Source organism: Choloepus didactylus, chromosome 6 (assembly GCF_015220235.1).
Source record: "Choloepus didactylus isolate mChoDid1 chromosome 6, mChoDid1.pri, whole genome shotgun sequence".
NCBI classification, from domain to species: domain Eukaryota; kingdom Metazoa; phylum Chordata; class Mammalia; order Pilosa; family Megalonychidae; genus Choloepus; species Choloepus didactylus.
In genome coordinates, this window is record NC_051312.1 from 92,749,535 (window position 1) to 92,774,516 (window position 24,982).

A 24,982-nucleotide genomic window follows, 5' to 3' on the forward strand; every position below is an offset into this window, starting at 1 on the left:
TATCATAAAACTTCTAAAAGATAATGTAGGGAAACATCTTCAAGACCTTGTATTAGGAGGCCACTTCCTAGACTTTACACCCAAAGCACAAGCAACAAAAGAAAAAAATAGATAAATGGGAACTCCTCAAGTTTATAAGTTTCTGTACCTCAAAGGAATGTGTCAAAAAGGTGAAGAGGCAGCCAAATCAATGGGAAAAATTTTCTAGAAACCATGTATCTGACAAAAGACTGACATCTTGCATATATAAAGAAATCCTACAAATCAATGACAATAGTACAGACAGCCCAATTATAAAATGGGCAAAAGATATGAAAAGACAGTTCTCTGAAGGGTAAATACAAAAGGCCAAGAAACACATGAAAAAATGTTCAGCTTCACTAGCTATTAGGGAGATGCAAATTAAGACCACAATGAGATACCATCTCATGCCAATTAGAACGGCTGCCATTAAACAAACAGGAAATGACAAATGCTGGAGAGGATGTGGAGAAATTGGAACTCTTATTCATTGTTGGTGGGACTGTATAATGGTTCAGCCACTCTGGAAGTCAGTCTGGCACTTCCTTAGAAAACTAGATATAGAGTTACCCTTCGATCCAGCGATTGCACTTCTCAGTATATACCCAGAAGATCTGAAAGCAGTGACACAAATACATATCTGCACGCCAATGTTCATAGCAGCATTATTCACAATTGCCAAGAGATGGAAACAACCCAAATGTCCTTCAACAGATGAGTGGATAAATAAAATGTGGTATATACACACGATGGAATACTACGAGGCTGTAAGAAGGAATGATGTCGTGAAACATATGACAACATGGATGAACCTTGAAGACTTAATGCTGAGCGAAATAACCCAGGCACAAAAAGAGAAATATTATATGCTACCACTAATGTGAACATTAAAAAATGTAAAACAAATGGTTTATAATGTAGAATGTAGGGGAACTAGTGATAGAGAGCAATTAAGGAACGGGGAGTGATAACCCAGTAAGAACAGATAAGCTATCATGGGTAAATTTAACATTCTGGGAATGCCCAGGAATGACTATGGTCTGTTAATTTCTGATGGGTATGGTAGGAATAAGTTCACAGAAATGTTGCTATATTAGAGTATTTTCTTGGGGTAGAGTAGGAACATGTTGAAAGTAAAGTAGTTATTTTAGGTTAAAAGCAAAACAAAACAAAAAAGAAACCTGGCAGATACCACTTTAACCAAGTACCAAAGTTAACGACATCAATGAGTCAAATGTTCATTTGTGCCTCATGATGTGATGCACTGAGGAAACAATACTACTTTTGTTATAATTCCTGGCAAAATAAATAACTTGAATCTAAAGAGAAAATATCATTATTAAAGACCAAACTGAAAGACATTCTATTAAATAAATGGCCTATACTCTAATAGTGTAAAGATCATGAAAGACAAAGAAAAGCTGAGGAATCTTTCAACAATCGGGTACCTTCACTGGAGGATGGCCAATGGCATCCAGAAAACATCTGTTCTCTGGGAAAGCAAGTGGCTGGTGTCTGCTCCAAGTTCTGGTTTCAAAATGGCTTTCTCCCAGGACGTTCCTCTCTAGGCCGCAGCTCCTCTTCAAAATGTCACTCTCAGTTGCTCTTGGGGCATTTGTCCTCCCTTAGCTTCTCCAGAACAAGTGTCTGCTTTCAACAGCTGTCTTCAAACTGTCTCTCATCTGCAGCTCCTGTGCTTTCTTCAAAGTGTCCCTCTTGGCTGTAGCAAACTTGCTTCTTCTGTTTGAGCTTATATAGTGCTCTACTAAACTCATCAAGGCGCAGACTGAATGGGTGGGGCCACACCTCCATAGAAATTACCCAATGAAAGATCTCACCCATAGTTGAGCGATCACATCTCCATGGAAACATCCAATCAAAAGTCTCCAACCCAATCAACACCAATAGAGTTCCTGCCCACATAAGACTGCATGAAAGATAATGGCGTTTTGGGGGGCATAATACATCCAAACCAGCACACTAAGAAAACTAGAAGGTACATTTAGGAGTAACCTGAAATACATTAAAGTAATATGGATTTTTAAAAGTGTTTCATATATGTTCTATAATAACTTTTATGATACAGGCTGATAAACGATGCCAGGAAGTAATTCCATAGGGATAGTATTGAATCTGTTTCACTTTGGAAAGTACTGCCATCTTAACAAAATTAAATGTGCAATCCATGATTAAGGGAAGCTTTTCCATTTATTTAGATCTCGTTAAATTTCTTTCAACAATGTTTTGTAATTTTCAGAGTATAAGTTTTGCATTTATTTTGTTAAATTCACTGATAAGTATTTTATTCCTTTTGAGTCTACTGTAAATGGAATTGCTTTCTTATTTTCACTTTTGGATTGCTCATTGAAAATGTATAGAAATACACTTACCATAAGTTGTATTAACTATGTATTAACTGATTTTTCTGTATATTGATCTTATATCTTGAAACCTTGATGAATTCATTTATCAGTTCCATTTTATATATATATATATATCTTTTTAGTGAATTCCTTAGAAATTTCTACATACGAGTTCATGTCATCTGCAAACACATAGTTTTACTCCTTCACTTCCATTCTGGATGTCATTTATTTCTTTTTCTTGGCTAACTGCCCTGGTTAGATCCTCTAGTACAATGCCGAACTGAAGCGGTGAGACTGGACATTATTGTTTTGTTTCCAATCGTAGGGAGAAAGCATTCATCTTTCCCCACTGAGTATGATGTTAACTGTAGGTTTTCCATAGATGCCCTTTATCAAGTTGAAGAAATTTCCTTCTCCTCCTACTTTGTTGAATGTTCTTCTCATGAAAGGGTGCTGGAATTTGTCCAGGGCTTTTCCTGCACTTACTGAGATGATCGCATAGTTTTTGTTTTTTATTCTACTGACACAGTGTATAATGTTAACTGATTTTTGGATGTTCAACCAATCTTGCAATCCCAGGATAAATCCCATACTTTTTATACGTTGCTGGATTTGGGTTGCAAGTATTTTGTAGAGGATAACTGTATCTGTATTTATAAGAGTTATTTATTGGTCTGGAATTTTCTCTTCTTGTGATGTCTTTGGTTGTGGTATCAGTGTAACAGTGGCTTTGTAGAATCAGTTGGGAAGTGTTCCCTCCTCTCCAGTTTGTGAAGAATTGGTATTAACCCTTCTTTAAACGTTTGGCAGAGTTCACCAGTGATGCCATCTGGGCCTAACTTTTACTTTGTAGGTACTTTTTTGCTCTGTTTTACTAATTCAATCTCTTTATCTGTTATACACCTATTCAGATTGTCTGTTTCTTCTTCAGTCTGCTTTGGTAGTTGGTGTCTTTCTATAAATTTATCCATTTCATCTATGTTATCTAATTTACTGGCATACAATTGCTCAAAGTATTTCTTTATAATCCATTTAATTTCTGACAGGTCAGTAGTAATGTCCTCTCTTTCATTTCCGATTCTAGTAATTGCATGTTCTCTGTTTTTCTTAGTCAATCTAGCTAAAGGCTTTTCAATTCTGTTGGTCCATTCAAAGAACTGCTTTTGGTTTTACTGATTTTCTCTACTGTTTTTCTCATCTGTATTTCATTAATTTCCACTCTAACCTTTATACTTCCTTTCTTCTGCTTGTTTTAGGTTTAGTTTGCTCTTGTTTTTCTGGAGTCTTAAACTGGAAGGTTAGGTTACTGATTTGAAATCTTTTTCCTTTCTTAATATTGGCATTCACAACTCTAAACTTCCTTCCAAGCACTGTTTTACCTAAATGCCATAACTCTTAGTATGTTGGGTCTTCATTTTCATTCAAATTATTTTCTAATTTCCCTTTTGATTTCTTCTTTGACCCAATGGTTATTTAGACTACGTTGTTAAAAATTCCACATATTTCTGAGTTTTCAAAGCTTCTTTCTATTGATTTCCAATTTCATTCCATTATATATAGTTGGTGAATATACTTTGCATATTTTCTACCAAAAGGGTGAACAGCATAGTATATAAATTATATCTCAGTGAAAAAATAATTTTTGGGAGGTTGTGTGAAAAAAATCACAGACAAAAAGACATTAGGCCACAGAAATAGTGCCTGTAGCTATAGAGCGTAAGATAGTCTTTACTTGAGTCTGAAAAAGCATGTTACAGATCTGCCATTTCCAAATGGTCCAAATTTTCACCAAATTAAGAGCCTCAACAAGGGTGAAGAGACACACAAAAACCCCATATGATAATCTGGCAGAGGACATAAAAAGATTATTTCCAAGAAAGGAAATGCAAATGATGAATAAATACGAGGCTTCAATAGTAATCTTTTTAAAAAGAAATTTTAAAAAATGAAATACCATTCTCCTCTTACCAAATTAACAGGTTGATCTTTTGGTTTTAAACATTTAATATCCAATGTTGGAATGATACAATGAAATTAGGCACTCTCATATACTGCTGATGGGCATATAAACTAGAAAACTTTTGGAAAGTAATTCATCAAAAAAAAGCCTGTAAAAATTATAAATGCTTTCAACGAGTAATTCCACTTTTGACAGTCTTTGTTTAGAAAATAATCTTAAACATAGAAAATATTTTAGACCAATGATATTCACTGCATATAATTTACAATTTTAAAAATGGTAACCATATAAATATCCAACAGGAAAATGATTAAGTAAACTATGATATAATTATTGGGCAAAATATTGCAGGCACTAAAAATTTTAATTACAAAATATTTACATTAGGAAAATACTTATGCTATAAAGTTAGAGTAAAAAAGAGAACAGCAAAATCATACATAGAATATGATCATAGCTATGTGTTAAGAAAAAACAAAAGCAAACAATCTGTATACAAAAAATAATACATCAAAAGGCTAACAATGTTGCCTTTGGGTAGTGAATTATGAATGTATTTTTTTTTTAACTTTTCAGTAGCTTTCCAAATTTTCTATGAATATAAATTTGCATTACAAAAAGTATCCTTAAAGCAAATTTAAGCATCTGTTTCTTCAAGCATAACAACCTATTTAGTAAGGCACCTCTCTTCCAAGTACCATCTCACAGATACATACATTCTCTCACATGGTAGAAATACTTTCTCACACATTTACTCTCCCTACTTTTTTCCACTTAGACTTTTAATATTATACTTGCCAAAGTATATTCGGCTTGTTTTTGTTTTTTTTAATAAATGAAACACTCCTTCCCGAGGTTCAGAAATAGATTCCCAATTCCAAGAATATAACACTCTTCCACAAGCCAAATAAGAAACTCTTCTTATTTTCTCAAAATAAAATTATCAACAAAGATTGAAAAAATAAAATCATTTCTACAAAGTTCTAAGGACGGTTATTATACACGTAAGGAGGCTAACTAAAACCTCCAAATTAAATCAAAAGGCACAATTCACATGCATGTATTTCTTTTATAATATGAAAACATAAAAATTTCCCTAATAGTTGTTTGCATCTAGCTGACCTGTTCATTTACGCAAACAGCACAATAAAAAAACATGGACTTCGGAGTCAGAGAGACCAGAGTTTATACTCTGGTTCTGCAACTTCCTAGCTGTGAAAACTTGGTCAAATTAAACTCCCTAAACCTCAATTTCTACTGTTGTAAAATAGGGATCATGGTACTAACCTAAAGAATCTAGAACTATTCACTATATATTCAATTCAATTCAAATATTTGAATATAAAGCACCATATTAAGCAGATTGTATGTATTAGGCATAATTATAGTCAATTATTTTCATTTCTGTTGGGATAATGCAGAAGATAATTTTATAACAAGTTACTTAGCTTTATTCCTAACCCAACACCAACGGATATAAAAATGAAGCAGCTCTTGGGACCACTAAGAGTCCATGGCAATCTCTCAGATACAGGTTTATGATGGTTTCAGACAGATCCAAAGCAGTCGTTACAGCACACCACCTCTCCAGATAATACAAAACTGTTTAAGAAAGAAGTACTCTTGTGTCTAATCATTATACTCTTACCTTACAGGCTACATCAATTAATCTCATCTGGATAGCTGGATTATCGGAGAGTTTAGTGCCAATTGCAAGCAGAGTGTCCAGCAGTTGAGCTAAAACTTGATGAGACTCTAGAAAGGAAAATGGAATGTTGGGTTATAGAATTTCAAAAGAAGACCAATAAATAAACTAAATGTACTTGGTTAAAGGCTGTAGATTTTTGTCAATTGGGTTCCACTGTTAGATCCTTGATCCTCTCAGGTAAATGCTAAATTTCTAGAAGGCAGGTTTCATGTCTAAAACTGAGTCCTCCACAAAACTGAACAGTCCTATACACAAAGTAAGTACTCCAAAAATGTTTAGCACTTGACTGATTCGAAGACTTTTCATTGCCTTCAAAATAAAGGCCAAACTCCTTAGCAGAGCAAGGACATTGGACATATACAAGGCTCTCCATGATATCTAGCCCAACCTACCTCTCTAGCTTCATCTCTGTCAAGTCTCCTCTAGCACCCTTTTATCCAAATAGTTATGATTTCCTTATCCAGGAAGTTATCCAGGGTAACTTCTCTACTTAGAATCCCCATCCTCAACCCCAGTCCCCAGTGAACAATTATAATCCTTTAAGAGTCCCCTGATGTGTCCCCCTCCATACAAAGTTTTTCCTAATTCCCAAGAACCAACCATTTTTCCAACATGCTTCCACTGAACCCTCTACTACCGCTGTAACATTTTACTGCACTGATTTATTTTCTTACCATACTAATGCAGGATACTGAAAGCTCTATAAGAGCAAGGGCAAGGTATTTTGTTTACCTCTGTATTTTCAGAACGCAGAAGTACTCACTATATATTCAATGAATGTTCAATAAATAGCAGCGAGCAAAATCCAAATAAATTGATATTCACCAACATATAATATCTTTTTAGCCAGATTCTCTTGTCTAAATTCCCTTGTTTGTCCCAAAATACGGTTCTTATAATGCTGGTGGTATGCAAGAGGATTTAAAGTGGCATTCAGATGATTTCTATTTAATAATCATGTATATATTTTCATGTGCATAATAAAGAGTTGCAGTTATTTTCTGTTGATATCACAGGATACTAATTTCCCTTCTACATTACTGATATAAAGATTCTCATTAACTTTAACTTATTCAAATAAAAGTACAAGTACATTTAACAGAAATGCTAAGTAAACCACAGTAAAAATAAGAAGCAAATATTTTAGCAAAAATCATGTAGGCGATTTTTAAATGACTAAAGTTTTGGAAACACTGGTTAAATCACTTCTGAGTAAGACTTTAAACACAGATTGAACACATCTGCTTATCTTTGCTTCTTACTAAAATCTCACTAATATAAGCATATTGAAATTTAAAAGAAATAAGCTTACAAAAACAAGGAAAACAGGAGAAAAAAATCGGTAGATAGGAAAAGACAACAAATTTGAAGGTGATGGAAAGGAGAAACCGGCAAAACTGAGGATAACATCAAAATGAAGCCAATGAATTCTTGCCAAAATATGCCAGAAATGCTCAGGAATTGAAGACACAAAATGAGGAGGCATTGGTATGAAGCTTCTTTAAGAACCAGTTGGTGCCCTTCCCCGTACATGGGATCAGACACCCAGGGGAGTGAATCTCCCTGGCAACGTGGAATATGACTCCCGGGGAGGAATGTAGACCTGGCATCGTGGGATGGAGAACATCTTCTTGACCAAAAGGGGGATGTGAAGGGAAACAAAATAAGCTTCAGTGGCTGAGAGATTCCAAAAGGAGCCGAGAGGTCACTCTGGTGGGCACTCTTACACACAATATAGACAACCCTTTTTAGGTTCTAATGAATTGGGGTAGCTGGCAGTAGATACCTGAAACTATCAAACTACAACCCAGAACCCATGAATCTCGAAGACGATTCTATAAAAATGTAGCTTATGAGGGGTGACAATGGGACTGGGAAAACCATATGGACCACACTCCCCTTTGTCTAGTTTATGGATGGATGAGTAGAAAAATAGGGGAAGGAGACAAACAAACAAGCAGACAAAGGTACCCAGTGTTCTTTTTTACTTTAATTGCTCTTTTTCACTTTAATTATTATTCTTGTTATTTTTGTGTGTGAGCTAATGAAGGTGTCAGGGATTGATTTAGGTGATAAATGTACAACTATGTAATGGTACTGTGAACAATCGAATGTACAATTTGTTTTGTATGACTGCATGGTATGTGAATACACTGCAATAAAATGAAAATTTAAAAATAAATAAATAAATAAAAAGAACCAGTTGGTGCCCTTCCCTCTACCTGGGATCAGACACCCAGGGGAGTGAATCTCCCTGGCAACGTGGAATATGACTCCCAGGGAGGAATGTAGACCCGGCATTGTGGGATGGAGAATATCTTCTTGACCAAAAGGGGGATGTGAAAGGAAATGAAATAAGCTTCAGTGGCAGAGAGATTCCAAAACGAGCCGAGAGGTCACTCTGGTGGGCACTCTTACGCACAATATAGACAACCCTTTTTAGGTTCTAATGAATTGGGGTAGCTGGCAGCAGATACCTGAAACTATCAGACTACAACCCAGAACCCATGAGTCTTGAAGACAATTGTATAAAAATGTAGTTTATGAGGGGTGACGAGGGGATTGGGAAAGCCATATGGACCACACTCCCCTTTGTCTAGTTTATGGATGGATGAGTAGAAAAACGGGGGAAGGAAAAAAACAAACAAACAAAGGCACTCAGTGTTCCTTTTTACTTTAATTGCTCTTTTTCACTTTAATTATTATTCTCGTTATTTTTGTGTGTGTGGTAATGAAGGTGTCAGGGATTGATTCTGATGATGAATGCACAAATATGTAATGGTACTGTGAACAATCGAATGTAAAATTTATTTTGTATGACTGCATGGTATGTGAATATATCTCAATAAAATGAATTTTAAAAATAAATTAATAAATAAATAAAGAATGTTGCTGTTAGAAAGAATGAGTTAGTAAGGAAAATGTTCAAAAATAGACTGGGGTGATGAATGCATAGCTATATGATGGTACTATGAATAGTTGATTGTACACCGTGATGTTTGTATGGTATGTGAATATATCTCAGTAAAAACTAAAATTAAAAAAAAAAAAGAACCAGTTGGGGGTAGAGGACCCAAAACGGCTGATTAGGGAGAGGCTGGGCTCAGTTCTCTCCCAGAGAACCAATAAGGGGACAGGCAGAAACTGTCCAGAATGACTGTTCTGGAATTCTGGAGATAGCGAGGAATGCTGTGCAACAGCCAGAAAAATAAGAGTGGAAGAGATGGAGAAGCTATAGTGAGCGATCATGAGTAACCACCCACCCCACCGCCCCAGCCCAAGCGCCTAAGGCACATCCCCCACTCATGGGGCAGAAAGTTTTGCGTGTCCAAGTCCCTGGCGGGTTGGTGGCTGCAGAATGAGAAGGATGTAAAAGTCCACTCTACAACAACAGGGCAGGTCACAGTCTAGCACTGTTCCAGCTTTTGGCCAGCAGATTTGGACTGTTAGGAAAATGTCTGTTATGCCACTGTCTGGAATCAGAGTACTAAGAATAGACTGCCTTAAGAGGGCTGAGGGGAATAGGTTGGTGAAGGGTACCATCTGCTGGCAGGTGAGAAAAGCTCACCTCCAGGAAGACATCTAAAAGGCATTTGGGGAGAGAGGCAGGGCAAGATGGCAGACTGGTGAGCTGTATGCTTTAGTTACTCCCCCAGGAAAGTAGGTAAAAAGCCAGGAACTGCGTGGACTGGACACCACAGAGCAATCTGTCTTTGGGCATACTTCATACAACACTCATGAAAACGTGGAACTGCTGAGATCACCGAAATCTGTAAGTTTTTGCGGCCAGGGGACCCGCGCCCCTCCCTGCCAGGCTCAGTCCCGGGGGAGGAGGGGCTGTCAGCTCCAGCTCCACGAAGGAGAAGGGAGAATTGCAGTGGCTGCTCTCATCGGAAACTCATTCTACTGATTCAAACTCCAACCATAGATAGACTGAGGCCAGACACCAGAGACTCTGAGAGCAGCCAGCCCAGCAGAGAGGAGACGGGCATAGAAGGAAAACAACACGAGAAGCTCCAAAGTAAAAGCAGAGGATTTTTGGAGTTCTGGTGAACACAGAAAGGGGAAGGGCGGAGATCAGGCCTTGAGGCGCATATGCAAATCCCGAAGCAAGGCTGATCTCTCTGCCCAGGGCACCTTTCCTTAATGGCCCTGGTTGCTTTGTCTATTAGCATTTCAATGACCCATTAGATCTCTGAGGAGGGCCGTTTTTTTTTTTAAATCCTTTTTGCTTTTTCTAAAACAATTACTCTAAGAAGCTCAATACAGAAAGCTTCAAAGAATTGAAATTTGGGCACGTCAAGTCAAGAGCAGAACTAAGAGAGCTCTGAGACAAAAGGCAATAATCCAGTGGCTGAGAAAATTCACTAAACAACACAACTTCCCAAGAAAAGGGGGGCGTCCGCTCACAGCCACCATCCTGGTGGACAGGAAACACTCCTGCCCATCGCCAGCCCCATAGCCCAGAGCTGCCCCAGACAACCCAGTGTGACGGAAGTGCTTCAAATAACAGGCACACACCACAAAACTGGGCGTAGACATTAGCCTTCCCTGCAACCTCAGCTGAATGTCCCAGAGCTGGGAAGGGGGAGCAGTGTGAATTAACAGAGCCCCATTCAGCCATCATTTGAGCAGACTGGGAGCCTCCCAACACAGCCCAGCAGCCCAGAACTGCCCTGGGGGGACGGCACTCACCTGTGACATAGCACAGTCATCCCTCAACAGAGGACCCGGGGTGCACAGCCTGGAAGAGGGGCCCACTTGCAAGTCTCAGGAGCCATACGCCAATACCAAAGACTTGTGGGTCAGTGGCAGAGACAAACTGTGGCAGGACTGAACTGAAGGATTAGACTATTGCAGTAGCTTTAAAACTCTAGGATCATCAGGGAGATTTGATTGTTAGGGCCACCCCCCCTCCCCGACTGCCAAGAAACACGCCCCACATACAGGGCAGGCAACACCAACTACACACGCAAGCTTGGGACACCAATTGGGCCCCACAAGACTCACTCCCCCACTCACCAAAAAGGCTAAGCGGGGGAGATCTGGCTTGTGGAGAACAGGTGGCTCGTGGACGCCACCTGCTGGTTAGTTAGAGAAAGTGTACTCCACGAAGCTGTAGATCTGATAAATTAGAGATAAGGACTTCAACTGGTCTACAAACCCTAAAAGAACCCTATCAAGGACAGCAAATGCCACGAGGCCAAAAACAACAGAAAATTATAAAGCATATGAAAAAACCAGACGATATGGATAACCCAAGCCCAAGCACCCAAATCAAAAGACCAGAAGAGACACACCTAGAGCAGCTACTCAAAGAACTAAAGATGAACAATGAGACCCTAGTACGGGATATGAAGGAAATCAAGAAGACCCTAGAAGAGCATAAAGAAGACATTGCAAGACTAAATAAAAAAATGGATGATCTTATGGAAATTAAAGAAACTGTTGACCAAATTAAAAAGATTCTGGACACTCATAGTACAAGACTAGAGGAAGTTGAACAACGAATCAGTGACCTGGAAGATGACAGAATGGAAAATGAAAGCATAAAAGAAAGAATGGGGAAAAAAATTGAAAAACTTGAAATGGACCTCAGGGATATGATAGATAATATGAAACGTCCGAATATAAGACTCATTGGTGTCCCAGAAGGGGAAGAAAAGGATAAAGGTCTAGGAAGAGTATTCAAAGAAATTGTTGGGGAAAACTTCCCAAATCTTCTAAACAACATAAATACACAAATCATAAATGCTAAGCGAACTCCAAATAGAATAAATCCAAAAAAACCCACTCCGAGACATATACTGATCACACTGTCAAACATAGAAGAGAAGGAGCAAGTTCTGAAAGCAGCAAGAGAAAAGCAATTCACCACATACAAAGGAAACAGCATAAGACTAAGTAGTGACTACTCAGCAGCCACCATGGAGGCGAGAAGGCAATGACACGATATATTTAAAATTCTGAGAGAGAGGAATTTCCAGCCAAGAATACTTTATCCAGCAAAGCTCTCCTTCAAATTTGAGGGAGAGCTTAAATTTTTCACAGACAAAGAAATGCTGAGAGAATTTGCTAACAAGAGACCTGCCCTACTGGAGATACTAAAGGGAGCCCTACAGACAGAGAAACAAAGACAGGACAGAGAGACTTGGAGAAAGGTTCAGTACTAAAGAGATTCGGTATGGGTACAATAAAGGATATTAATAGAGAGAGGGAAAAATATGGCAAACATAATCCAAAGGATAAGATGGCCGATTCAAGAAATGCCTTCACGGTTTTAACGTTGAATGTAAATGGATTAAACTCCCCAATTAAAAGATATAGATTCGCAGAATGGATCAAAAAAAATGAACCATCAATATGTTGCATACAAGAGACTCATCTTAGACACAGGGACACAAAGAAATTGAAAGTGAAAGGATGGAAAAAAATATTTCATGCAAGCTACAGCCAAAAGAAAGCAGGTGTAGCAATATTAATCTCAGATAAAATAGACTTCAAATGCAGGGATGTTTTGAGAGACAAAGAAGGCCACTACATACTAATAAAAGGGGCAATTCAGCAAGAAGAAATAACAATCGTAAATATCTATGCACCCAACCAAGGTGCAACAAAATACATGAGAGAAACACTGGCAAAACTAAAGGAAGCAATTGATGTTTCCACAATAATTGTGGGAGACTTCAACACATCACTCTCTCCTATAGATAGATCAACCAGACAGAAGACCAAGAAGGAAATTGAAAACCTAAACAATCTGATAAATGAATTAGATTTAACAGACATATACAGGACATTACATCCCAAATCACCAGGATACACATACTTTTCTAGTGCTCATGGAACTTTCTCCAGAATAGATCATATGCTGGGACATAAAACAAGCCTCAATAAATTTAAAAAGATTGAAATTATTCAAAGCACATTCTCTGACCACAGTGGAATACAATTAGAAGTCAATAACCATCAGAGACTTAGAAAACTCACAAATACCTGGAGGTTAAACAACACACTCCTAAACAATCAGTGGGTTAAAGAAGAAATAGCAAGAGAAATTGCTAAATATATAGAGACGAATGAAAATGAGAACACAACATACCAAAACCTATGGGATGCAGCAAAAGCAGTGCTAAGGGGGAAATTTATAGCACTAAACGCATATATTAAAAAGGAAGAAAGAGCCAAAATCAAAGAACTAATGGATCAACTGAAGAAGCTAGAAAATGAACAGCAAACCAATCCTAAACCAAGTAGAAGAAAAGAAATAACAAGGATTAAAGCAGAAATAAATGACATAGAGAACAAAAAAACAATAGAAAGGATAAATATCACCAAAAGTTGGTTCTTTGAGAAGATCAACAAGATTGACAAGCCCCTAGCTAGACTGACAAAATCAAAAAGAGAGAAGACCCATATAAACAAAATAATGAATGAAAAAGGTGACATAACTGCAGATCCTGAAGAAATTAAAAAAATTATAAGAGGATATTATGAACAACTGTATGGCAACAAACTGGATAATGTAGAAGAAAAGGACAATTTCCTGGAAACATATGAACAACCTAGACTGACCAGAGAAGAAATAGAAGACCTCAACCAACCCATCACAAGCAAAGAGATCCAATCAGTCATCAAAAATCTTCCCACAAATAAATGCCCAGGGCCAGATGGCTTCACAGGGGAATTCTACCAAACTTTCCAGAAAGAACTGACACCAATGTTACTCAAACTCTTTCAAAACATTGAAAAAAATGGAACACTACCTAACTCATTTTATGAAGCTAACATCAATTTAATACCAAAACCAGGCAAAGATGCTACAAAAAAGGAAAACTACCGGCCAATCTCCCTAATGAATATAGATGCAAAAATCCTCAACAAAATACTTGCAAATCGAATCCAAAGACACATTAAAAAAATCATACACCATGACCAAGTGGGGTTCATTCCAGGCATGCAAGGATGGTTCAACATCAGAAAAACAATCAATGTATTACAACACATTAAAAACTCGAAAGGGAAAAATCAATTGATCATCTCAATAGATGCTGAAAAAGCATTTGACAAAATCCAACATCCCTTTTTGATAAAAACACTTCAAAAGGTAGGAATTGAAGGAAACTTCCTCAACATGATAAAGAGCATATATGAAAAACCCACAGCCAGCATAGTACTCAATGGTGAGAGACTGAAAGCCTTCCCTCTAAGATCAGGAACAAGACAAGGATGCCCGCTGTCACCACTGTTATTCAACATTGTGCTGGAAGTGCTGGCCAGGGCAATCTGGCAAGACAAAGAAATAAAAGGCATCCAAATTGGAAAAGAAGAAGTAAAACTGTCATTGTTTGCAGATGATATGATCTTATATCTAGAAAACCCTGAGAAATCAACGATACACCTACTAGAGCTAATAAACAAATTTAGCAAAGTAGCGGGATACAAGATTAATGCACATAAGTCAGTAATGTTTCTATATGCTAGAAATGAACAAACTGAAGAGACACTCAAGAAAAAGATACCATTTTCAATAGCAACTAAAAAAATCAAGTACCTAGGAATCAACTTAACCAAAGATGTAAAAGACCTATACAAAGAAAACTACATAACTCTACTAAAAGAAATAGAAGGGGACCTTAAAAGATGGAAAAATATTCCATGTTCATGGATAGGAAGGCTAAATGTCATTAAGATGTCAATTCTACCCAAACTCATCTACAGATTCAATGCAATCCCAATCAAAATTCCAACAACCTACTTTGCAGACTTGGAAAAGCTAGTTATCAAATTTATTTGGAAAGGGAAGATGCCTCGAATTGCTAAAGACACTCTAAAAAAGAAAAACGAAGTGGGAGGACTTACACTCCCTGACTTTGAAGCTTATTATAAAGCCACAGTTGCCAAGACAGCATGGTACTGGCACAAAGATAGACATATAGATCAATGGAATCGAATTGAGAATTCAGAGATAGACCCTCAGATCTATGGCCGACTGATCTTTGATAAGGCCCCCAAAGTCACCGAACTGAGCCATAATGGTCTTTTCAACAAATGGGGCTGGGAGAGTTGGATATCCATATCCAAAAGAATGAAAGAGGACCCCTACCTCACCCCCTACACAAAAATTAACTCAAAATGGACCAAAGATCTCAATATAAAAGAAAGTACCATAAAACTCCTAGAAGATAATGTAGGAAAACATCTTCAAGACCTTGTATTAGGAGGCCACTTCCTAGACTTTACACCCAAAGCACAAGCAACAAAAGAGAAAATAGATAAATGGGAACTCCTCAAGCTTAGAAGTTTCTGCACCTCAAAGGAATTTCTCAAAAAGGTAAAGGGGCAGCCAACTCAATGGGAAAAAATTTTTGGAAACCATGTATCTGACAAAAGACTGATATCTTGCATATACAAAGAAATCCTACAACTCAACGACAATAGTACAGACAGCCCAATTATAAAATGGGCAAAAGATATGAAAAGACAGTTCTCTGAAGAGGAAATACAAATGACCAAGAAACACATGAAAAAATGTTCAGCTTCACTAGCTATTAGAGAGATGCAAATTAAGACCACAATGAGATACCATCTAACACCGGTTAGAATGGCTGCCATTAAACAAACAGGAAACTACAAATGCTGGAGGGGATGTGGAGAAATTGGAACTCTTATTCATTGTTGGTGGGACTGTATAATGGTTCAGCCACTCTGGAAGTCAGTCTGGCAGTTCCTTAGAAAACTAGATATAGAGCTACCATTCGATCCAGCGATTGCACTCCTCGGTATATACCCGGAAGATCGGAAAGCAGTGACACGAACAGATATCTGCACGCCAATGTTCATAGCAGCATTATTCACAATTGCCAAGAGATGGAAACAACCCAAATGTCCTTCAACAGATGAGTGGATAAATAAAATGTGGTATATACACACGATGGAATACTACGCGGCAGTAAGAAGGAAAGATCTGGTGAAGCATATGACAACATGGATGAACCTTGAAGACATAATGCTGAGCAAAATAAGCCAGGCACAAAAAGAGAAATATTATATGCTACCACTAATGTGAACTTTGAAAAATGTAAAACAAATGGTTTATAATGTAGAATGTAGGGGAACTAGCAGTAGAGAGCAATTAAGGAAGGGGGAACAATAATCCAAGAAGAACAGATAAGCTATTTAACGTTCTGGGGATGCCCAGAAATGACTATGGTCTGTTAATTTCTGATGGATGTAGTAGGAACAAGTTCACTGAAATGTTGCTATATTATGTAACTTTCTTGGGGTAAAGTAGGAACATGTTGGAAGTTAAGCAGTTATCTTAGGTTAGTTGTCTTTTTCTTACTCCCTTGCTATGGTCTCTTTGAAATGCTCTTTTATTGTATGTTTGTTTTCTTTTTAACTTTTTTTTTCATACAGGTGATTTGAAAAAAGAAGGGAAAGTTAAAAAAAAAAAAAAAAAAAAAAAAAAGAAAAAAGACAAACAAGGGAAAAAAAAAAAAAAAAAAAAGATGTAGTGCCCCCTTGAGGAGCCTGTGGAGAATGCAGGGGTATTCGCCTACCCCACCTCCATGGTTGCTAACATGACCACAGACATAGGGGACTGGTGGTTTGATGGGTTGAGCCCTCTACCATAAGTTTTACCCTTGGGAAGACGGTTGCTGCAAAGGAGAGGCTAGGCCTCCCTGTATTTGTGCCTAAGAGTCTCCTCCTGAATGCCTCTTTGTTGCTCAGATGTGGCCCTCTCTCTCTGGCTAAGCCAACTTGAAAGGTGAAATCACTGCCCTCCCCCCTACGTGGGATCAGACACCCAGGGAAGTGAATCTCCCTGGCAACGTGGAATATGACTCCCAGGGAGGAATGTAGACCTGGCACCGTGGGACGGAGAACATCTTCTTGACCAAAAGGGGGATGTGAAAGGAAATGAAATAAGCTTCAGTGGCAGAGAGATTCCAAAAGGAGCCGAGAGGTCACTCTGGTGGGCACTCTTATGCACACTTTAGACAACCCTTTTTAGGTTCTAAAGAATTGGGGTAGCTGGTGGTGGATACCTGAAACTATCAAACTACAACCCAGAACCCATGAATCTCGAAGACAGTTGTATAAAAATGTAGCTTATGAGGGGTGACAATGGGATTGGGAAAGCCATAAGGACCAAACACCACTTTGTCTAGTTTATGGATGGATGTGTAGAAAAGTAGGGGAAGGAAACAAACAGACAAAGGTACCCAGTGTTCTTTTTTACTTCAATTGCTCTTTTTCACTCTAATTATTATTCTTGTTATTTTTGTGTGTGTGCTAATGAAGGTATCAGGGATTGATTTAGGTGATGAATGTACAACTATGTAATGGTACTGTAAACAATCGAAAGTACAATTTGTTTTGTATGACTGCGTGGTATGTGAATATATCTCAATAAAATGACGATTAAAAAAAAAATAAAATAAAATAAAAGGCATTTGGGCAAAGACGACATATGCTGGGCAGACCAGGAAAGCACATCCTTGGAGAGCAGAATTGAAGGCTTTTTGGTGTCTTTACCTGACCTTTCCCCGGCACCTGTGGAACTGGTGTGTGCCCATTTTGTGGGTCCCTGGCCCTGCCTTGGTTGGGTAATACTGACAAACCAAGTGTCAAAGAAGAACATTAACACAAAGCAATTCAACAACAAAATCTCAGACAAGAGAGAGAATCTGACCTTCACAATAAACTCACCAAGATTATTCAATGCCCAGATATCAGCAAAAAATCACAAGCCATACCAAGAATCAGGAAGATATGCCCTGCTAAAGGAGCAAATTAGAAGTCAGAGAAGATACATAATTTGGAACAACTAATCAAAGATGTTCAAATCTCCTAAATCAATTCAAAGAGATGGCTGAAGAGATAAAGGATATTAAGACACTGGGGGGAGATCCAAGATGGTGAATTAGGTGAGACAGAGCAAAATTCTCCCCAGTGAAAAACACTAGATAAAGGACTCAAAGTGCTCCAGAACAGCAGTTCTAGGGTAGACTTCTACACCCATACTGAGTGTGTACATGGAGGTTGTGTTTAAGACAGAGAGAATTCTGAAAGCAGCAAGAGAAAAGCAATCCATCACATACGAGGGAAGCTCGAAAAGACTATGTACAGATTTCTCTGCAGAAACCATGGAGGCAAGAAGAGAGTGGCATGATATATTTAAGATACTGAAAGAGAAAAACTGCCAACCAAGAATTCTATATCCAGCAAAACTTTCCTTCAACAATGAGGGAGAGATTAAAACATTTTCAGACAAACAGACACTGAGAGAGTTTGTGAATAAGAGACCAGCACTACAAGACATACTAAAGGGAAGGCTACAGGCTGATAGGAAAAGACAGGAGAGAGAGAGTTGGAGAAGAGCGCAGAAATGAAGAGTATAAGGAAAGGTAAAAGGAGAGACAGGAAAAAAAAGATATGACATATAAATTACAAAAGACAAAATGGTAGAAGAAAGTACTGCCTGTACAGTACTAACATTAAATGTAAATGGATTCAACTCCCCAGTAAAAAGACCCAGACTGGCAGAATGGATTAAAAAACATCTATATGCTGTCTACAGGAAACTCACTTTAGACACAAGGACAAAAATAGACTGAAAGTGAAAGGTTGGAAAAAGATATTTCACACAAACAACAACCAGGAAAAAGTGGGAGCAGATATATTAATAACAGACAAATTAGACTTCAAAAGTAAAACAATTAAAAGAGACAAAGAAGGACACTATATATTAATAAAAGGGTCAATTCATCCAGAAAACATAACAATCATAAATATTTATGCACTAAGCCAGAATGCCCCAAAATTCATGAGGCAAACACTGAGATCACTGAAAGGAAAAGTAGACACCTCTACAATAATAGTTGGAGACTTCAATACACCATTCCCATCAACGGATAGAACATCTAGACAGAGGATCAATAAAGAAACGGAGATGTTGAATTCTATGGTAAATGAACTAGACTTGACATTTATAGAACACTACATCCAACAACAGCAGGATACACTTTTTTCTCAAGTGCTCACGGAACATTCTCTAGGATAGACTACATGTTGGGTCACAAAGCAAGTCACAACAAATTTAAAAATATTGATATTATACAAAACACTTTCTTAGACCATAATGGAATGAAGTTGGAAATAAATAAAAGGCAGAAGGTCATAAAATTCACAAACATATGCAGTCTAAACAACACCCTCTTAGAAAACCAGTGGGTAAAGGAAGAAATTACTAGAGAAAATAGTAAATACCTCGAGGCAAATGACAATGAAAACACAACATATCAAAACTTATGGGATGCAGCAAAGGCAGTGCTGAGAGGAAAATTTATTGCCCTAAATGCCTATATTAAAAGAAAAGAGAGAGCAAAAATTGAAGAATTAACTGTTCACCTGGAGGAATTAGAGGAAGAACAGCAAAACTAACCCCAAAGCAAACAGAGGGGAAGAAGTTACAAAGATTAGAGCAGAAATAAATGCAACTGAGAATGGAAAACAACAGAGAGAATCAACAAAACCAGAAATTAGTTCTTTGAGAAAAATCAATAAAATTGATGGACCGCTGGCTAGGCTAACAAAAATAAAAAAGAAAGAGAGGATGCAAATAAATGCAATCAGAAATGGGAAAGGAAACATAACTACTGACCCTGCAGAAATTAAGGCGATAATGAGACGATACTATGAGCAACTACATGCTAATAAACTAGACAACTTAGACGAAACGGACAACTTCCTAGAAAAGCATAAAGAACCAACATTCACTCAAGAAGAAATAGATGACCTCAACAAACCAATCACAAGTAAAGAGACTGAGTCAGTTATCAAAAAGCTCCTAAAAAGGAAAAGCCCAGGACCAGGTGGCTTCACATGTGAATTCTACCAAGCATTCAAGAAACAATTAGTACCAATCCTGCTCAAACAATTCCAAAAAACTGAAGAAGAGGGAAAGCTACCTAACTCATTCTATGAAGCCAACATCACCCTAACACCAAAATCAGACAAAGATACTACAAAAAAAGAAAATTATAGACCAATCTCTTTAATGAATATAGATGCAAAAATACTCAACAAAATACTTGCAAATCAAATCCAGCAACACATTAAAAGAATTATACACCACGACCAGGTGGGATTTATTCCGGGTATTCAAGGCTGGTTCAACACAAGAAAATCAATTAATGTAATACACCACATAAATAAATCAAAGCAGAAGAACCACATGATCATCACGATTGATGCAGAAAAGGCATTTGACAAAATTCAACATTCTTTCCTGATGAAAACACTTCAAAGGATAGGAATAGAAGGGAACTTTTTCAATATAATAAAGGTGATATATGAAAAACCCATAGTCAACATCACACTCAAAGGGGAGAGACTGAAAGCTTTCCCTCTAAGATCAGGAACAAGACAGGGATGCCCACTGCCACCATTGTTATTCAACATTGTGCTGGAAGTGCTAGCTAGAGCACTTCGGCAAGAAAAAGAAATAAAAGGCATCCAAATTGGAGAGGAAGAAGTAAAACTTTCACTATTTGCAGACGACATGATCCTATATGTAGAAAATCCAGGAAAATCTACAACAAAGCTACTAGAACTAGTCAATGAATACAGCAAAGTGGCAGGCTACAAGATGAACACGCAAAAAAACGTGGAGTTCATATACACAAGTAATGTGCAACAAGAGGAGGAAATCAAGAAAAAAATTCCATTTACAATAGCAACCAAAAGAATCAAGTATTTAGGAATAAACTTAATCAAGGACACAAAAGACCTTTACACAGAAAACTATAAGAAACTGCTAAAAGAAATCAAACAGGGCCTAAAACAAATAGGAGAACATGCCATCTTCATGGATTGGAAGACTAAATATAGTGAAGATGGCAATTTTACCTAAACTGATTTATAAATTCAATGCAATACCAATTAAAATCCCAACAACTTACTTTACAGAAATAGAAAAAACAATAACCAAATTTATTTGGAAGGGCAAGGTGCCCCGAATAGCCAAAAGAGGTCTCACACTACCTGACTTTGAAACATATTACAAAGCTACAGTGCTCAAAACAGCATGGTACTGGCATAAGGATAGATATACCAACCAATGGAATCGAACTGAGTGTTCAGAAGTAGACCCTCACATCTACAGACAATTGATCTTTGATAAGGCAGTCAAGCCAAACCAACTGGACAGAGCAGCCTCTTAAATAAATGATGTGTGGAGAATTGCATATCCATTTCCAAAAGAATGAAAGAGGATGCCTATCTCACACCTTATACAAAAATTAACTTCAAATGGATCAAAGACCTAAACATTAGCACCAAGACCATAAGACCCTTAGAAGAAAATGTAGGGCAGTATCTTAAAGATCTTGTGATAGGAGGTGGTTTCCTAGACCTCACACCCAAGCCACAAGCAACCAAACAACAAATAGACAAATCGGATCTCCTCAAAATTAAACACTTTTGTACATCAAAAGACATTGTCAGAAAAGTAAAAAGGCAACCTACACAATGGGAGATGATATTTGGATACCACATATCAGATAAGGGTTTAATATCCCAAATATATAAAGGAATTCTACAACTCAATAACAGAAAGACAAACAATCCAATCAAAGACATGGACAGTCACTTTCCTGAAGAGGAAATACAAATGGCTCAAAAACACATGAAAAAAATGCTCAACTTCACTGGCTATTTAGGGAAATGCAAATCAAAACCACAATGAGATATCATCTCACACCTACCAGAATGGCGATTCTTCAAAAAAAAACAGAAACTTACAAGTGCTGGAGAGCATGTGGAGAAAGAGACACACTTATTCACTGTTTTTGGGAATGTAGAATGGTGCAACCACTCTGGAAGACAGTGTGGAGGTTCCTCAGGAAGCTAAGTATAGATTTGCCATATGTCCCAACTATTTCATTGCTAGGTACATACACAGAGGAACTGAAACTTAAGACACAAACGGACATTTGTCAACCGATGTGTCTTGCAGCATTATTCACAACTGCCAAGAGATGGAAACAGCCCAAATGTCCTTCAACGGATGAGTGCATAAACGAACTGTGGTATATACCCCTGATGGAATATTTTGCAACTGTTAGACAGAACAAAGACATGGATCAAAGTACATGAGAAAATCACTGGCAAAACAGAAGGAAGCAATAGAACTTTCCACAATAATTGTGTCAGACTTCAATAAACCACTATCTCCTATAGATAGACCAACCAGACACAGGACCAATAAGGAAACAAAGAACCTAAACAATGTGATAAATGAATTAGACCTAGTAGACATATAGAGTGTTACAACCAAAATTAATAGGATACATATTCTTCTCTAGTGCTCACGGAAATTTCTCAAGGATAGATCATATGCTGGGGCATAAAACAAACCTCAATAAATTTAAAAAGACTGAAATTATTCAAACCACATTCTCTGACCACAATGGAATACAACTAGAACTCAAAAGCCATCAAAGATCGAGAACATACAAAAATATCTGGAGGTTAAACAACACACTCTTAAACAATCAGTGGGTTAACATGAAATCGCAAGAGAAATTGCTAAATATCTACAGTGAATGCAAATGAGAACACAACATATCAAAACTTATGGGATACAGGGAAGGTGGTATAGGGGAAATTTATAGCTCTAAATGCATACATTAAAAAGGAAGAAAGAGCTAAAATCAAAGAACTAATGGAACAACTGAAAAAGCTAGAAAATGATCAGTAAACTAATCCTAAAGCAAGCAGAAGAAAAGAAATAACAAGGATTAAAGCAGAAATAAATGATATGGAGAACAAAAACACACACAAACAAAAAACAATAGAGATGATAAATAAAACCAAAAGTTGGTTCTGTTAGATCAATAAGATTAACAAACCCTTAGCTAGAGTGATAAAGTCAAAAAGAGAGAAGACATAAATAAATAAAACAATGAGAGAGAGAACATTACTTCAGATCCTGAAGAAATTTTAAAAAATCTTAAGAGGATACTGTGAACAACTTTATGCCAACAAGCCAGATAATTTAGAGGAAATGGTTAATTTCCTGGAAACACATGAACAATCTAGAGTGACCAGAGAGGAAATAGAAGACAATAAACCAATCACAAGTAAAGAGATCCAATCAGTCATCAAAAAGCTTCCTACAGAGGCGGGGCAAGATGGCAGACTGGTGAGCTGTATGTTTTAGTTACTCCTCCAGGAAAGTAGGTAAAAAGCCAGGAACTGCGTGGACTGGACACCACAGAGCAATCTGTCTTTGGGCATACTTCATACAACACTCATGAAAACGTGGAACTGCTGAGATCAGCGAAATCTGTAAGTTTTTGCGGCCAGGGGACCCGCGCCCCTCCCTGCCAGGCTCAGTCCCGGGGGAGGAGGGGCTGTCAGCCCCAGGAAGGAGAAGGGAGAATTGCAGTGGCTGCTTTTATCGGAAACTCATTCTACTGATCCAAACTCCAACCATAGATAGACTGAGACCAGACACCAGAGACTCTGAGAGCAGCCAGCCCAGCAGAGAGGAGACAGGCATAGAAAAAAAACAACACGAAAAACTCCAAAATAAAAACAGAGGATTTTTGGAGTTCCGGTGAACACAGAAAGGGGAAGGGCGGAGATCAGGCCTTGAGGCGCATATGCAAATCCCAAAGCAAGGCTGATCTCTCTGCCCTGTGCACCTTTCCTTAATGGCCCTGGTTGCTTTGTCTATTAGCATTTCAATAACCCATTAGATCTCTGAGGAGGGCCGTTTTTTTTTTTTTTTTTTTTAAATCCTTTTTGCTTTTTCTAAAACAATTACTCTAAGAAGCTCAATACAGAAAGCCTCAAAGAATTGAAATTTGGGCACGTCAAGTCAAGAGCAGAACTAAGAGAGCTCTGAGACAAAAGGCAATAATCCAGTGGCTGAGAAAATTCACTAAACAACACAACTTCCCAAGAAAAGGGGGGTGTCTGCTCACAGCCACCATCCTGGTGGACAGGAAACACTCCTGCCCATCGCCAGCCCCATAGCCCAGAGCTGCCCCAGACAACCCAGTGTGACGGAAGTGCTTCAAATAACAGGCACACACCACAAAACGGGGCGTGGACATTAGCCTTCCCTGCAACCTCAGCTGAATGTCCCAGAGCTGGGAAGGGGGAGCAGTGTGAATTAACAGAGCCCCATTCAGCCATCATTTGAGCAGACTGGGAGCCTCCCAACACAGCCCAGCAGCCCAGAACTGCCCTGGGGGGACGGCACTCACCTGTGACATAGCACAGTCATCTCTCAACAGAGGACCCAGGGTGCACAGCCTGGAAGAGGGGCCCACTTGCAAGTCTCAGGAGCCATACGCCAATACCAAGGACTTGTGGGTCAGTGGCAGAGACAAACTGTGGCAGGACTGAACTGAAGGATTAGACTATTGCAGTAGCTTTAAAACCCTAGGATCATCAGGGAGATTTGATTGTTAGGGCCACCCCCCCTCCCCGACTGCCCAGAAACACGCCCCACATACAGGGCAGGCAACACCAACTACACACGCAAGCTTGGTACACCAATTGGGCCCCACAAGACTCACTCCCCCACTCACCAAAAAGGCTAAGCAGGGGATAACTGGTTTGTGCAGAACAGGTGGCTCATGGACGCCACCTGCTGATTAGTTAGAGAAAGTGTACTCCATTAAGCTATAGATCTGATAAATCAGAGATAAGGACTTCAATTGGTCTACAAACCCTAAAAGAACCCTATCAAGTTCAGCAAATGCCAAGAGGCCAAAAACAACAGAAAATTATAAAGCATATGAAAAAACCAGACGATATGGATAACCCAAGCCCAAGCACCAAAATCAAAAGACCAAAAGAGACACAGCACCTAGACCAGCTACTCAAAGAACTAAAGATGAACAA

At 38.2% G+C, this 24,982-nt stretch overlaps 1 protein-coding gene across 3 annotated transcripts in view; it reads right to left on the bottom strand.

Annotated features, from left to right (window-relative positions):
• The window catches only part of INTS4 (integrator complex subunit 4), a 237,356-nt gene that overhangs the window by 131,403 nt on the left and 80,971 nt on the right, over window positions 1–24,982 (bottom strand). For all 3 annotated transcript variants that reach the window (XM_037840819.1, XM_037840820.1, XM_037840818.1), the window contains exon 4: window positions 5,996–6,102. In XM_037840819.1, the coding sequence (XP_037696747.1) occupies window positions 5,996–6,102 (107 nt within the window). The remainder of the gene's footprint in view (window positions 1–5,995; window positions 6,103–24,982) is intronic.